At 33.9% G+C, this 17,609-nt stretch overlaps 1 protein-coding gene across 1 annotated transcript in view; it reads left to right on the top strand.

Moving 5' to 3' along the window:
* Positions 1–4,569: 4,569 nt before the first annotated feature.
* LOC108137602 overlaps positions 4,570–17,609 on the top strand; it is a 63,918-nt gene continuing 50,878 nt past the window's right edge. The window contains exons 1-2 of the mRNA XM_041709268.1: positions 4,570–5,226; positions 10,744–11,234. Of these exons, the coding sequence (XP_041565202.1) occupies positions 11,105–11,234 (130 nt within the window). The 5' untranslated portion in view covers positions 4,570–5,226; positions 10,744–11,104. The remainder of the gene's footprint in view (positions 5,227–10,743; positions 11,235–17,609) is intronic.

The raw sequence follows: 17,609 nt of genomic DNA, 5'->3' as shown, positions 1-17,609 counted from the left end.
TAATAGTCAGAATTTTGCCACGCAGTGAAGAAGACGTTTTCGGCCCTATAAGGTATATATAAATTAATTATATGTCCTGTTTAAGGATTTATTTTAAGACGCACTGTACTGTACGAATGAGAAGACTTTGTAATTGCGAGGTTTGACCGTCACGGTTTATTTCCAAAATTTCACTAACTGCTAAGTTCATTAATTCCTACTGGGTAGCCACCGTTGCATCGGAGTGCATTGCCCGCTAATTGCGCTGACCGAAGCTTGGGATTTTGGCAACGTCGTTGTGCAACGTCCGCAGGAGTCGCTGGCCTTGCATTATTTTACTCGGTTATGCATGATCAGCTTGGGAACTTCCGTTTTGCTGGGTAACCATTTTAACTTGCATATAAACTTCGACTTGCCAATGTTTACTTCCTTTCTTCTGTTATTCACAAAAGCAAAAAAATCTTTTCACTGAAAATTTTTGTACACCACCTTCCACCTTTATGCCGATCGCACGTCTATATCCTAAAGCTGCCATAGGAACAATCGTATATAACTTACAAAAATTTAAAATATTTCGCGCAGTGTAAAAGCTCTTCACATGCATCTTTCCAAGTCGTATTTTTTATGCATACCTTGATCAGGGTAACAGCGCGTGCCAATCGGACATCTATATCCTAAAGCTATCATTGCAATGTTAGGGTGAAATCGGTCAAAATTTTATGTTTTTCAGGATATTTCGCGCAGTGTATAAGCTATTGACACGTATTTTTCCAAGTCTTATTTAATTACGCATACCTTCCTGGTAAAAGCGCTTGACGATCAGACGCCTATATCTTATAGCTTCCAAAGAAATAATTGTTGCACTTTTGATATTCCTTGCAATTTTAGCTTCCTTTCTCGTTATATTCATGCAGAGGGTATTAGAATTTCAGTCAGAAGTTTGCAACGCAGTGAAGGAGACATTTCCGACCCTATAAAGTATATATATTCTTGATCAGCATCCCTAGGCGAGTCGATCTAGCCATGTCGGTCTGTCCGTCTGTCCGTCCGTCCGTTTCTACGAATGGTGTCTCAGTTTTAAGTCGGAACCAGCCAGATCGGACGACTATAGCATATAGCTCCCATAGGAACAATCGAAAAAAAAATTAAAAAAATTAGAACATTTCTGTTTTTTAAGATTTTTTTTTTAGTTCTTCGACATATAATAATGGTTAATTATTTCAGAATTACGGTTTAAATTTCATCAAAATCGGACGACTATAAAGTATATATATTCTTGATCAGCATATGTCCGTCCGTCCGTTTCTATGCAAACTAGTCTCTTAGTTTTAAAGCTATCTGCATGAAACTTTCCCAAAAGTTGTCTTTCCACTGCAGGTAGTATATAAGTCAAAACGAGCCGGCTCGGAAAAAAAAAATATAAAAAAATAATAAGTTTTGTGTTTTTTTAAATATTTTATATTAATGGTTAAATATTTCAGAAAAACGGTTTAAACTTTATCAAAATCGGACGACTATAATATAAAGCTCCTATAGAAACAACAAATATAAAAAAAAAAATTTTTTAAAATTAAACTTTTTTATTTTATATTTTTTTTAGAAATTCTTTAATTGTTTAATAAAATTAAAAGCGTTATTCTGAACTGTCAAATTATTAATTAATCAAAAAGAATTTCTAAAAAAAATTACAAAATTAATAAGTTAATTAAGAGAATCATTGCTATATGAAATTAACCAACTTTCAAAGTAAATTTCGAGTTGCCACAAAAGATACTGTGCAATGTCAAGGTCAAGAATTTATTGAAGGACATTATATATCCATTTTACGAAAAGAGGGAATCTTTTTTAATGTCGATGACGCAATAATAATTAATCTTCTTGGCCTCCTAACAGCAAAGATTTATATATATTTTTCTATGAGAATAAAAAACCTAAAAAAACGAATTTCCAAAATTGTTTTTAAGAAAACTTTTGAATTAATGATCTTAAAATTAGTTCTCATATATTGTTATCTTTTAACTGTATTTTAAGACTTAGTATTAGTAAAATTATCTATTTGGAGGGAATCTACAGCTGACCTCCGGGAGCTTTTCTGAACTGTAACCTCCGAAATTAAAAAAACCAAACAGATTCCGTTAAGTAATGTTAAATCTAGTAATTTATCGTGGAACAGCGAATAACATTTTTTCTGGCGGTTTTTACAAAAAAAAATTGATTTATGACCAACATTTTGGTTTTAAATTGTTTTTAAAAAACAAAATATATTTTGGTGAGAAAAATCTTTGTTTTAAAAAAAATATATATTTATATGGATTCGTACCAAGACTTCAGGAAAATAATCTTTTTAGGTGGAGTTCTGCAGCGCGGGTTGTTTAAATATTTTGTTGACAATACCCGTCGATTGACAACCAGTTTTCTTGGATCCGATGCTCCGTTCAAAAGCTATTTAAAAATACATTTTTTCGGTATATCTAAAAATGAATATAGCGGGAAAACTCTAAAAACATTGCACTGAATTATTCTATAGCGTTTGTAACACGTTTTTAGTGAATGCGTTCCTGACAGTCTTCCTCCAAGACATAACAAACCTGCGTGGTTTACACAAGAGACTTAACCTAAAAACAAACACTTACAAAAAGTACAAAAAGACGGGCTAGCCATCTGATTTTTCGAAATATGTGGTTGCCCGATCGAATTTGAATGCTCTGAACAGTCATTGCAATTGTATGTATTGGAACCGGTGTAAAACCGAATATTCAAATAATCTGAAGCAATTTTATAACTTTGTAAATGTCAAGCGAAAAAAATCCGCCTTGCCTTCATAAGTACGATTAAACTCAACTGAAGCGTCTACTGACAACGAAATTGCTGATTTATTTGCCAAGTTCATCCAAACTACCTGTAGTGCGGAGTCTTGTCTAAATTAAGTTTACTCTTACAATTTAAACAGTTCAAATGGTATTTTATGTTTTGTGCCTCAACTATTTGCAAACCGATTCTTGAACTGTTTCAATTGTCTACCTCAACATCAGCTTTTCCAACTATCGGGAAAGATTATTTTAATATTCCACTCCATAAAACGGGAGGAAAGTCGGAGGTTCAAAATTATAGAGGTATTTCTAAATTGTCCACAATATTTAAAGCATTTGATCGCATTTATATTTCTCATTTTCAACATTTGTGTTCCTCACTAATATCACCTTATCAACATGGTTATGTTAAGCGAACCTACTGACATCTATTATAGTTAAAGTATTTATTTATTTATTCAAAATAGATGATTTCAGGTTTTCGAATAATCAATCAGCTCGGGTTTCAAGTTATTTGAATGGAAGAACTCAGAGGGTATTTTTAATAACGCAGTTTCAAATATGATTAACGTAACGTCTGGGGTGCCTCAGGGTAGTCATTTGGGTCCATTGCTATTTACTTTCTTCATCAATGATCTTCCTTCTGTCATAACACATTCTCGAGTATTAATGTATGCTGATGATGTTAAACTTTGTTTGTCCTATAATGATTTGGAATCGGGTTTCGGTTTACAGTCGGATATTGATTTTTTTCAGAGATAGTGTCAATCTAACCTCTTTACTCGGAATTGCCTCAAATGTAACGTAATGATATTTTATAGGGGTACGCCTTCATTTATAATCTATTTTCTTCATTATATTCGGTCAACAATTTAGGACTTCTTCTTGACCCAAAACTAAAATTCGACTGTCACATAACGTCTACTGTTAACAAAACTATGAGTGTTCTTGGATTTATTAAGCTATGTTCAAAAGAATTTGACGATTCTTATACAACATATTTACTTCCCTTGTCCGTCCTAATTTAGAACATTGCGCTCCCGTTTTTAGTTCCCAATATCAAGTACACAGTGTTCGTATAGAGTCGGTATAAAAAAAATTTTTTCTTTTCGCCGTTCTGGGATCAAAACGTAAGGTTGCCTTCTTACTCTTGTAGATTACTTTTGCTTAATTTACCAACTCTTGTAAATCGTAAAATCATTCTTGGAAATATATTTATGCACAATTTTGTCTAAGGTGACATTGAATTGGTAAGCCGCATAACTTTTAATGTGCCTTTAGACCAACCCGCAACTACCATTCTCTTAACTGCATGAATTCTTTTGTGTTCTTTGTTATTTATCATGAGTATTTTATTGTAATGATCAAAAAATGTTTCTATATAATTTATATTTAAAAATGATTGATTGAAATGATTAATTGTATGACCATAATAATTATAGCAAATGTATTATAAAGTTAACCAATTTTCGACAATAGAACTGAATTAAAGTAGTCTATGTTTGAAGATAGGGGTTAACTTTATTTTTCAAAACCGTACCCAATGGAAACAGTTTTGATTAAGCTTTTGTGCAGAAAGCTTTTGCAGTAAAGTTTATTTTCATGTATAGATAGAGCTGAACTGCTCTGTCGGCCACATGCGAATCCGTTAGAACAGTAACACACTAGTACTTCATTAAGCTGCATTGAAAACCGTGCGTTTCTCTTAAAAGCTTCATTTTCATTATGAGTCCGCCAAGCAAAGTATCTCGGCAAGAAAAAATCCGACATACGTATTTTCACCGTTCGGCAGCTTGGAGCGTTCGCAGAGCATTTCTTTGTAAGGCATTTCCAGTAAGTGGATATTAGCCGATTTATAAGTCGGTACGCGAGTGAAGCAAATCTCAAGTCAACGTATTTATTGAGCGGTGCAAGTCGCGGATAGTTTAATCATTTAATACTACTTCGTTAAGTAAGCAAAAAAAACTGACCAGTGCAAATCATAAAGTATAAAAAAGAACAAAAAAACTACCAAAAAAGGTATTAACAAATTAAAGACTTCATAAAATGAGACCACAAATATAAAAACCTTTAACTAAGTATCGGTTAAAAAGATTACTACAAATCCAAATGGATACTGCTTAAACAAATCCATATTACCTGACATAAAATTATGTCTGTTTAAGAAAAATGTAAGAGTTACTTGAATTATTCTTAGGCAAGAAAGGAATATAAATTAATAACACTAATCGGCATTGCTCCGTTCAAGGTAGTGCGCAAAAAAAAAATGATTTAAAATCCTCGTTCAGTATAAAAAATACAATGCAATGATGAATATCAAAACAAATTATTATGAGAGTAATATATTCTTTATTCTGAAAAAAAAAATTGTTCAATAATTTTCAACGGATAAACAAGACTTGCAGAGACCACTCGGATTATAAACTAATTTTGAAAGGTATGTTTATTTTTTAATAAAGCAGAATAGAGTGGAGTAAGCCCGGCGTTGTGGCTATTATTCTACCGTCATCTATATAGCCATTAAAATTCAATTTTTATAACAGAACAGATTACTCGTAAATACCGAATTTACTAGTAGAGTATAGTATAGTATTGAAATCCTATAAAATCTCTATATACGGAAAATGACATAACCGTCAACCAAAATAACAATAATTGAGTTATTTTTTTAAAACTCAATTGATCATTCACTTGAAAGTATCAATCAGTGGGTTTTTCAAGTTAGTACCAGCAGTGCCACCTCTTTTATATCGAACAAAATATTCTTCACAGAGCAATCGGGGCTTAGATGGCGACATTTTTCGAGCTGCTGTCACTGGCTCGATGAACCAAGGCCAGTATTTGCGGGTTCTAAATGATAATGCGTTTAGTTCCGGAGACAGGCTTATTGGACACACCTTCATTTTGCAACAGGATAACGCCCCATGTCACAAAGTCAAAATGATTACAACATTTTTGAAGGATGTTGGTGTTACCACTTTGGACTGGCCACCTCAAAGTCCAGATTTAAATATAATTGAAAACGTCTGGTCTCTTATAAAACGTAAAAGAACAGTATCGTTGAATAAAACCAGAGAGGAGACAATTTCTGAGGTCACTTCCCTTTGGGAAGAGATATCTCTAGAGATTATCCAAAATTTGGTCGATTCAGTACCGCGACGCTTGCAAAAAGTTGTTGAAACCAAAGGAAATTATATATTTTACTAAATTATTTTTTTCCTTTGGTTTTTTTAAGTTTAAGCTTTATTATTCATATTAAAAGGTACTTGTCAAAATACTTATGCCACCACATGAAAATTACTTTAGCTTACATTTTTTTAAGTTCATATGACAAAATGTTGAATTCATTATTTTTAAGTTTGTATTAGCACTAAGTAAAACAGAAAAAAAATCATTGAGTTATATTAAACCATTAAAAAGTTACATACAAATTTGAACCATTAGTTTTTCGTCAAAATAATTATGCCGACTAGTGTAAGCTTTCCCTTTCCCATATCAACGTGGAGTTTAAGTCCGTGCCGAGATGTGTGGCCCTTTGACTTTATGGAGCAAACTTGAGTTTATAGATCTTTTGTAAATAAATAGGCATTTTGTTTTACTAGGATTTAAGTGCAGCCCGTTCACCTCCGCCCACTTACTTATTTTTTGGATTGAATAGTACATTCTTTAATTTGGCCTAAGGGACGACTAACATAAAGCTGCTCTTCATCTACATAAAGGTATACATCACAGTCCAAACGAAAAAAGCAATGGGCTTAAGACTGACCCTTGTGGGACCCCCTGAGCGAGGGGAAAGATATCAGATTTCAGATTGCCCGAAACAACTGCCTGCAGAGTCTTTGTAAGATAAGTTTTGAGAAGCTTTGATGCATATGGAGAAATATTTAAAAGCGTTCGCAGTTTGGTATAGAGAATCACATGGCCAATAGCGTCAAGAAGGGTTAATAGTGTCACTTTATTTTCATCAATCTGTTGGCGTATATCTTCAGAAATTTTCAAGATAGCAGAAGTACAGCTTCCATTCTTTTTGAACCCAGTTTGCATGTTGCTGAGTATAAGGTTGTTTTCCAGAAATTATTGAATTTGGTGGACAAATAGGCTTTCAAATGACTTCGACAGAAATGGAAGGATAGAGATGGGACAAAAAATCATTTTTAGTTTTAGGAATCGGGAGTATCAAGCAAGCTTTTCATTGAGAGCATCCACATCTGGGTGTGACTTAGCAGCCTAAGTTGGTTTGACTATTCCCATACTTCTTAGCTCTTTCCAAACCTGACCAGACGTACTTATGTGAATTTCCAAATTAAATATAAGAAAACCCACGTTTGGAGACTGCTATCTTTCTCGTGACGTCAGTTCTATTTTTATACCCTTTCAGTCAGAAGTTTGCAACGCAGTGAAGGAGACATCTCCGATTCTTGATCAGCATCACTAGGCGAGTCGATCTAGCCATGTCCGTCTGTCCGTCCGTCTGTCCGTCTGTTCGTTCGTTTCTACGCAAACTAGTCTCTCAGTTTTAAAGCTATCTGCATGAAACTTTCCCAAAAGTTGTCTTTCTATTGCAGGTAGTATATAAGTCGGAACGAGCCGCATCGGACGACTATAGCATATAGCTCCCAAAGGAACAATCGAAAAAATAAACAAAAAAAATTATAACTTTGCTGTTTTTTATTTTTTTTATTAGTTCTTCGACATAAAGTAATGGTTAAATATTTCAGAATTACGGTTTAAATTTCATCAAAATCGGACGACTATATCATATAGCTCCCATAGAAATAATATAAATATATAAAATAACCATCTAATAATAGAGTTGCAAATCATCAAAGCTTCAATGTTTTTATTTTAAACATATACGCAAGTAATTCATAATTTTAATGTTTTAAAAAATATTTAATTCTTGCAATAGCTGCAAGGGTATATGAACTTCGGCTTGCCGAATTTTGCTTCCTTTCTTGTTTTTTTTAATATTGTACAAGTCTTTAGTTCGATATCGTTTCCAACGCTTATTTCTGATTTAAGTCAAGTCTGAGATGCTGGCTTTATTTTCTCAAATAGTTGTCCAATATTAGATTTTAAGAGTAATAGTTGATCTTCAGCAGATGTCAAGTTGTAAATGAGGGTCCAGTCAAAATTGTCACAATCAGCCTGCAAATTGTCATAATTAATTGACTGATAGTCCATATAGTCCATATATCATCATGTTTGGAAAAAGCAGGAACACATAGTTGGTCATATAATAGGACAAATCACAAACAAAGAATACATCTAACAAGGAGCTACAGGATGGTCCATCTAGCGGTCGCTTTTTAAACTATCGATAATTTTGACTCTGACATTTTGAATGTCATTGTCAATGTGTCCGATATTTAGTAGAAGGTTTGTGAAGATGAAATGAAAGTGATTGACACTATTCGTCGACGGCAACGCGGCACCGTGCTCAAGAGTTGGACATTTCGCGCACTTCCCTGCAACGGATTTTAACCGAAGACCTCTGTCTAAGGCCATATAAGATTCAGTTGGTTCAGCAGCTTAAGCCGCATGCCAGGGCGGAGGAGCCACCTCAACTTCTTGGTTTTCTGGCGGGTAGCAGCACAAACCGCCATTATATGTGGTTTCCAGGTGAGCCGCCTGTTCGAAGTAAGACCAAAATATTTAACTGTAGATGGGTACGCCGTCCAGATCGAGTCGATAAGTGTTATGCCTGTTGAGTGAGAAGATTGCATGTAGAGACTTGACAGGATGGACAGCGATATTTCACCGAGAAGCCCATGCTTCAAACTCATTTAGCATGTCCTGCACCAAGACTGTCGCCTCTCTTCGCCAGAAACGCAGTGTCTAGGCGAAGGAAAATCCGTCGTGAAAATGGTATAAAGAAAAGGTCCAAGCACACTTCCTTGAGGAACTCCGGCCAGTATAGGCCGTGTTGCAGATTTTGATCCTCGAAGTATGTCAAAGGAAAAATTGAAAAATTAAGCTTAAAGAGTAAGCCGCAGTGCCAAAGAAGATCAACGGTTGATTTCACGTCTAAAAATAGTCAGCAGCAATACCTTTTCGTCTCAAAGGCTTTCAGAACATGATTACCCACCCGATGCACCTGTTCAGCAGCACCATGCAGACTCCTAAAACCTAAAAGGACGAAATCTTAGAAGTCGCTTAAGGAGAATGCGCTCGAAGATCTTAGCGAGTTTTCATTGCATTGTATAATATGAAAGAACAATAATATTCATAAAGATGCGCGTTAGGAAGAAAATAGCAGGCGCCGGAAGCGCTTTAGCCACTTTTCCGTCAATACTGTCATGCCCAGGGCCTCTATTCGACTTTAGCCGCTTTATTTCGACTTTAACTTCTTCAGCATATATCTGTGGAATAGGATGAAATCTGTAAGCAGATGAGGCGTCAGCGGCAGACTTGATTTTGACGGCAAGGTCTTTAACGGAAAAACTTATAATGAAATTACTTCTTTCAGTGGGCACTTAAACTAATGATAAAATAATTAACTATTAACGATTATGAAATAAAAATGTGACTCTTCACAACATTGAATACATATCAGGCCACACTATTAAATACTGCATTAAATTATGGTTTACTTATTAAATCACTGTTTCCAAATATCTCGATCCCGTAAAATAATGCAAGTGTCAAATAGGTCTTTGCCAGTAAAAAACGGATTTTTTGAGATAAATATAATTGCGTGTGGTAAGAGGACCTTCGAAGATTATATGCGTTTTCAACAGCTTGGTTTATATGGTCGCCCCAAGTATGTGTTGGTTGAATACGATACCCAGATTGTTTGCCTTTTTGAAAAGTATTGTATTACCTCATTATTTATTACGAGAGACTTCAGGGCTTATTCAGGATTATTCACTTTTTTATAAATAACTACATATTCCATTTAAGCTTCACAAAAAGCGTGATATACACATTTGTATGTCCTTAGCATACATATGGACTTTAAAAGAAGACATCATATATGGAAACTCATTAACATACATAGAGAATAGCTTAGGTTCTAAAACTGATCCCTGTGGAACTCCTCTAGAGAGCTGCTCAACTTTGGTCGTTTAAAAGGGTGTTTCTATGGCATGACGTCTGCAAACTAAACTTTTGAACTTTTCTGCCGTTATATAGAAAATGTAAACATTTTTATAAGCTTTCAGAACAAAACGTTTTTTACACTTAAAAAAAAATGGTACCTAAGAACAACGTTGAGTGTAGTTTTTTCATTTGGGGAGTCCATCTGCTTCGAAAAATCAAGGTTTTATCTCGGGAATTTTTTGTTGGGGGGTCTTTCATCTTTGATAAATTGTCTTTAAACATTGCTTTTGTTTCATTAAATAACACGAATTAGAAGTTTACAATTTATGGTGTGTTTTTGCTGGCTTAAGGCCTAGGTGTTTATAGTGCCTATTTTTCTTTGTTCAAAAATCAGCTTCTTCTCCTTTCTGCGATATTTTTCAAGCAAATAATTGTTAAATAGTAGTTTATAATGTATATGGTTTGTTCTGAATGTTTAAATAATGGTAATAAGAATTGCTTGATGAAGGATTGGGAGGCTATCCATCATTTCTCTTTTGACTATGAATCTAGGGTGGCTGACATGTTAATTCAAATTTTTTCTCACCAAGATATATTGGCTGCACCGAAAAACCATCGGCCAAACAGATTCCTAACCTATGCATCAACTTGCTATTATTTCTTGGGCTACTAATATATTATATATGCATATAATAGCAACATCTAAAAATTGTAGTTCTAAATTCTTAAAGTAGTTCCCAGTTCTCTGGCTCTTACAGTAACCAAAAACTTAAAGAGTTAATTACTGATATATAAATGTAAATTATTTAACCTTTTGATGCCGTTTTCCACAAAATTAAATTTTCCTCATGTTACATTTAGCACCACTCCCCCAAAATGAGCTTAAAATAGTGTTTTATCGTCTTCCTTACAGATCTCAGCCTTGGAATGTATAAAAAAGGACATAAATCTGCCTAAATAAACGGCCACGTATCAACTCTATTACCAATCATGCAATTATCTTGGCTTTGGCGTTATATGCACCTCGATGAGTATATCCGTGTGCTTAACTTGGATTAATGCTAACTTTTAGTCTTGTGGGAAAAAATCATCGTATTCTGCCAGCAAAAAAAGAAATCGAGGTCAAGTTAAAAAACGATATGCAAAGAAAACCTACTACTGTGTAAACTATTGATAATAGTTAATAGACATACACATAGCAGAATCAGAGTTGGAGTAATAGAAATTTCCGAACGCCTTTGTCCACAACCGCGCTCCAAGGCTGCGACTTTGCGATGGAATCCTGCCTAGTATGGAGCCGACACCGCTTTAACTGCAGATCCCTTCATCTTAGAGTGGTGTTTCTGGGATGGGCTTTAATATGGACACAATCCCTAAACTGTGTTTTCTGCGGAGAAAAATTGGGTAAGGTGCTAAAAAACAATTTTAAATTTACCTCATGGCTTACTTTATTAAGTTCTTGACCGTTTTGTAATAAAAGCTGCGCATACATGTGCATATCGGTCAGCGTCTTTAAGTTAAAATCAGAAGACCTTACTCTCATCGTCTTTAGTAGTAGGTTTTTATGTGCATTAAATTTATTTGAAGCCAACAATTTTTATAACTTACGGCGGACATCAAATTTGAGATCATCTCTTCAAAAAAAAAAAAAAACATTTCGAAAGTGAAGCCAAATACCACAGCCCATTTTTAAAGCTTTCTTTTTACTGCCACGCAAAGTTTAAATAACTTTTTATGAAAAAATTTTTATTAAGACAATTTTTTTGTAATGTTCATTTCAATATTTTTTAATATTAATTTTTAATAATTTTTGTTATAAAAGGATTTATATGAAAAAATTTACATCTAATCTAATAAATTTGTACTCATTTTAAGAATATGTTTGACTTTGAAAAATTGCATTGCGTTATTCACCAAAACGTTTTTTTCGCGAGGGAGTTGAAAATGGTGAATGTAATAAATACATGTATACAAGTTAATTTCCAGGATAATTAAAACCCAAAAAATAAGTTTTGAACGTTTTATTTGTTTGAAGTTCAATTTGAGACTGACTTTATTCATTTCAAAATACCCTGATCTAAGCTGTGGGTTGGGGCAGCGACGTCGACGTCGCGGAAGAGACCGCGGCGGTGGCCTAGCTCTGATGAAGTGGCTGAAACTGCAAGGTTTGCAGAATCAGAATTTTGATATTGCGCTGTGGCTACTAACCGGATGCGTGTGTTTATGTTATTGAACTTGCGGGTTCTTGACCGTTGTATTGAAATGTTGCAATGTTGCCATCGACAATGTTGCAATATTTCTCGGAAAAAATGAAGAAATATTTCTGTGATTAACTCTCCCTCCTTAAAAACCTTCTTGTCCTCAAGAGGAATATTATTAAATTCTGGAATTATTCTTTTAGGAATTGATATAGTATTAGTTTTGTTGTTTAAAACTTGTGGTGTTGGTTCTTGGACATGTAGGATTACTTTTTCTTATCTGTGGACAGTTTATTAAAACGATCAAAGTAAGAACAATGGCGCAAATTAGTGTAACTGTGGTTATTCGGTTTATTGTAGAATCATTCTGTAAGGTTTGTAAGTGCTTTCTATTTTTTATATGTAGAGCTTCCAATGCTTCTAATGACAGAATTTGTATGCGTTGTGCTTGCAATGGGGTAATTTGAATTCGTGGGATTTCGGGTTTCATAATTATTTTTTCTTTGTTTGTAAAATTTTTCCCATTTATATTTATAGTTTCGTTTAAAAATGTAATCATAAAAGTTCCTCTGAGTTGATGTGAAATATTGTTTGAATTTAGGCTGCCGTTGAAGTCATTTAAGAGTAGTATGCCATCGTCTATTTCCTCTATTGGTTCAATATGGTCCGAGTTACTATAATCACACAGCGATTCCTTTCCCTGAGCTAATTTTGAAATACATTTTGAATTACTTAAATTAATAATTTTTCTTTTTTTACAAATTTTGACATAGTTTGGGGTAGACCTAGCATTACATTGTTGGATACAAAAAGTTCATTAGTTTCTAAACGTATTATTAGTTGGTTTCTGATAACAGGCTTTAAAAGAAGATTTTCATAATTAGTTGGTTCGAGTTCAGGTATTTTTATTAAGTAAATTATAGTTGTTTTATTATGTAAGACAGACACATCAACAAATTCCAGCGTCTCTTCAATAGAAAACGAGGTAATGTTATTTTTCTGAGATATTTTATTTATTTCGTTAAGCTCAGGTTCGTTTAATAAAAGAGTATTAATTACGTTAATTTTGGCCCATTGTATAGCAAATTTAATGTTTCCTATTTCTTCTTTTATAAGTCTAACTTGTGTTTGCAAACTTGACGCAATGTTATTATTAAAAAATCTGTCATTTTGAATTGAATTTGCTAGCATGTTAGAAGTGGTTGTTAAATTATTTATTCTGTCTTGAAGCTGATTATTGATAATAATTTGGTCGTTGTTATTTTTAATAAAATTATTGAGGTTACTTTCTATCATAACTAAATCTTCATGATCTGGGTTACCTGCGATATATTTCCAAGCTGAGCCAATTATATTAATTGACCTAGCTTGACGGCTTTTTGTTGTTAAGGTAAGTGTGCTTAGAGCAGACAATGATTGAATTATTTCGTGTGTCAGAGTATGATAATGTAAACTATTTTTTAATCTGTTTATTGTGTGTTCTCTTATTTGTAGTAGTTCCGTTTCAATCTGTTTTAAATTTATGACGTGAATTAGTTTTATTGTTGATATCTGTAATTTTCCTATACCCTTATGTATTGTTATGGTATGTGCATCGGTATAGTTTGTTATTTCGGTGGTCGCGATTGCCATTGGTATCAGCGTTATTAAAAACAACATCCTGTAATTAAAAAAATGTCTCATTAAACAACGGTATTGTTGGGTTATGGGCCGATCCCTCACGAACGGACTGATAACCCCAAGCGGACAACAACTGTAATGGGTAATCTTATTTATTATAATTTTTTATTTTAAATTTTTTGTTTCGGACTGACGTGGAATAGATTTCCTAAGGAGTTTCGGACTTAGATACCTTTAATATTACTTTTATGAACTACTTTTCCTGCTTCTGTTAAAATAGTTGTATTTCTATTTTCTTTAACAATTTCCTTTTTAAAACGTGGGGATAATTTAGAGCCTAGTCTGGTATTCTGTTTTACAAATATTTCTTGTCCTGGTAGATATGATCTTATAGGTTTCCTTTCTTTTTTGTGGTTTTCTAAATCTATCAATTGTTTTTGTTTTAGTTTTTCTATGTTATCCTGCCTGCTATTTTCATATTGTTCTGGGTCGGTATTAATATTTCTGCCAAAAAAAATTTTTAATGGTCTTTTCTTTGTTACTGAATGTATTGTGTAATTGTATTCGTAAATGGCTCTGTCTTGAAGAATTGTTTTCAAAGGTATTGTATATTTGTTTATTTCCGAAAGGGTCGAATGAAATCGTTCAATCTGTCCGTTAACTGAGCTTTTGTAGGGAGGAGCTTTAAAAATGGTTATAATTAACTGATCTCTCATCATAAAAGTAATAGATGCTGAATTGAAAGCCTTTTCATTATCCATTACTACAAATTTGGGTACCCTATTGTAGAATATTATTTCATGTAACTGTTTCTTAATGTCTTCGGTAGATTTCGATTTTATAATTTTTGCCTGAGCTAGTTTGGAAAGTTTATCTATTGCGGTCAATACTAATTTTTTTTCGGTTGAGAAGATGTCAATATGGATTATGTGTCCAGGGTATTCAGGAATTGGAGTTTCTTTAATTTCTGGGTTGGGTGGATGCCTATCATATTTTCCTTCTTTACATATCCTACATTGTTTAACTAATGTCGTTATTTTTTGTTTCATTTTGGGGAAATAATATTTTTCTGCAAGTTGGTTTTTGTTTTCTTCTGCATTTCTATGTGCTCTGTTATGTGTTCTGTCAAATCTTCTACTTTATTTTGTGTAAACCTGATTTTAATGGATCCGAAATGTTCTGGATAAATTCGCTGTATTTATCCCATTATCTCTTGTGATATGAAAATTCCATTAAGGATTGACGGATTTAAATGTTTTTTTAATATTTCAATAAGATCAATATTCTGAAAGTTTGGTCGAGTTATAACGTGTCTATGAAAGGTGGGGAAGGAATAGGGGGGTTTTCTTTATAAATAAATATCTGGTTTTTAAAGGCATTTATTGGTACTTCCACGCTGGGGATGAGGTTATGACCAAAGCTCTGTGCGCTGTGTTGTGTTGCTGTTAATGAGTTAATTTGGTTGCTTTTAGGGATTCTAGACAAAGCATCGGCCACTATGTTTTCCTTTCCGGGCTTATAAAGTAGTTCTTTATTATATTCGTCAAGATATGATTTCCATCTCTTGATCGCTATCCCTCCCTTCCAATTACAATCGTGTGTAAGTGGTTCGTTGTCAGTATAGATTTTAACCTTGGTTCCACCGTAGAACACAACACAAAATTCCTCGTTTGGATACTGTAATATTACGTCTTCTGAGATTAAGGTGCTTTTTAATTTATTGAAGGCCTGAATGGCTTCACTATTGAAGTGAATAGATTTCTTCGATGAAGCTTTCTTCGAAATTCTCCCATCCTCGCCCCTAAGTAATGTGGTAAGTGGTTTTGCTAGTGCAGCGTAACCCATAATAAATCGTCTGTAATACCCTGATAATCCAAGGAAAGATCTTAATTCCTTAACGTTTTTGGGAATGGGATAGTTAGCGATGGCCTGTACCTTTGTTGGATTGGTTTCTATTCCCTTGTCTGAAATTACAAATCCTAAAAATTCGACTTTACTTTTGAAAAACTCGCATTTGTCCAATTGGCATTTTATGTTAGCATTATTTAGGGTTTCAAATATTGTATCTAAATTTTTGGAATGTGATTGTGCGTCTGGACTGAAGACAATTATGTCATCGATATAGATATAACAGATTTTCCCTATGTGTTCCCTAAGAATGTCGTCTAGGGCACGCTGAAAAAAGATGGTGCGTTTTTTAACCCAAATGGAAGTCTTGTGAACTCAAATTTTCCGTTATTCACCGAGAATGCTGTTTTTTCTATATCGCTTTCTTTTAAAAGAATTTGATGGAACCCACTTTTGAGATCTAACACAGAAAACATTTTATTATTTCCCAGTTGTGCAAGAACTGAATTTATGTCTGGTATTGGATATCTGTCTGCTATTGTCACACTGTTTAATTTTCTGTAATCTATTACAATTCTATATTTCTTAACATTGGAGGCATCTAATTTTTTTGGTACAATCCACACTGGTGAATTGTAAGGCGATCTAGAGGGTCGTATTATGTTGGCTTCTAATAGTTCTTTTATTTGTCGGTCAATTTCATCTTTGAGTGCCATTGGATATTGATAAAATTTCGAGTAGACTGGTGTGTCGGTATTTGTGCGTATCTCAGCTTTCACGTTTGTTGTGTAAGTCAGTTTATCATTTGGTTCGGCAAATAGATTTGGATATTTCTGAATAAGTTGTTTAAGATATGATTTTTGTGTCTCAGTAAGATGATCTGTCCGAGGAATAATTAAATTTACTGCTTTGAATATTTTTTCTTTAATATTGATTATTTTCCCATTTTTTAAGTGCATAGTTTTAGTATTTGTGTTATTTATTGCTCCTAAAATTTTTAAGCTATCGTTTCCCAAAATGGCATCAAATGTTTTCAAAGTTGGTAATAAAAAAATTTAATTATTGTGTTAGGGTCGTTAAATAAATTGGCTGTTTTGTGATGTGTAATTTTAATATTTCCGCAAACCGAGATAGCGTCAAACGAAAATTTATTTTCTATAGGATTTTTTACAAATTTTGGCAAGATGTATTTATTGTTTGAACCGGTATCAATTAATATTTTCAAAATTTCTCCACTCCTCAGTTTGCATTCAAAATATGGCAAAGAGGAGTTTGTTATTCTAAAAAATGAAGGTAGGTATAATCGTATGGGTATTCCTGATCGGCTTGGTCTATGGATTCAGAATATTCTGTTAGAGATTCAGGATATTCAGATTGTGATTTTACGGTTTCGTTATATTCGTCAAGGGATTGCGTTTCATCTTCCACTTTTGAAGAAGTGTCAGGGGCTGCTTGAATATTAAAATTTCTAGTTTTTTTTGCTACTTCGTTTAGAGGCATTGGTGGTCTTTTACCAGTTTCAAAACGTATGGGTTTGTTAATGTAATTAATATTTTTCGATTGCATGGTCCTGTCAATGTCCATGGGTTCTGGTCGTGGTTGTGGCTTTGCAGCTAAAGGTCGAGCTGGAGGAAAGTTTCCTGAAGGTCGTGCTGCAGTATATTGTGGGATTTGTGGAGTTTGATTGTTATTGTAGAACTGGGGTCGTGGTTGATTAAACATATTATTTTGTCTGGGTGGAACTAAAGGATTTTGATACTGGTTATTAATGGGGAATGACCACTGTGGCCTGTTTGGCTGTGATCTGGTTGGTTGTAAATGTGGTATGTTTTGGGAAGGCACGTTTCTAAATCCGGATTGTTGCCCTCTATTAACTGCATGGTTTGCACGGAACGCTTGATTCTCTAACTTTAGACAAAGATGTAAACCGGTAAAGATCGGTTGGTTCCTTCATACCGAGAAGACGAGATAAATCTCCGCGAAGTCCGCGCACAAAAGTGTCTAAGGCCTTGTCCCTATACATTTTCGTCATGAATTGTTCTGCTTCTATTCCTAATTCCATACATCCAACCTTATTAAGGATAAGCGAAAGGTGTTTTTAGACTGACTGATG

Source organism: Drosophila elegans, unplaced genomic scaffold (assembly GCF_018152505.1).
Source record: "Drosophila elegans isolate 14027-0461.03 unplaced genomic scaffold, ASM1815250v1 contig_476, whole genome shotgun sequence".
Classification (NCBI taxonomy): domain Eukaryota; kingdom Metazoa; phylum Arthropoda; class Insecta; order Diptera; family Drosophilidae; genus Drosophila; species Drosophila elegans.
Note: the sequence above shows the minus strand (reverse complement) of the source record. Positions and strands in the feature narration are given on the sequence as shown.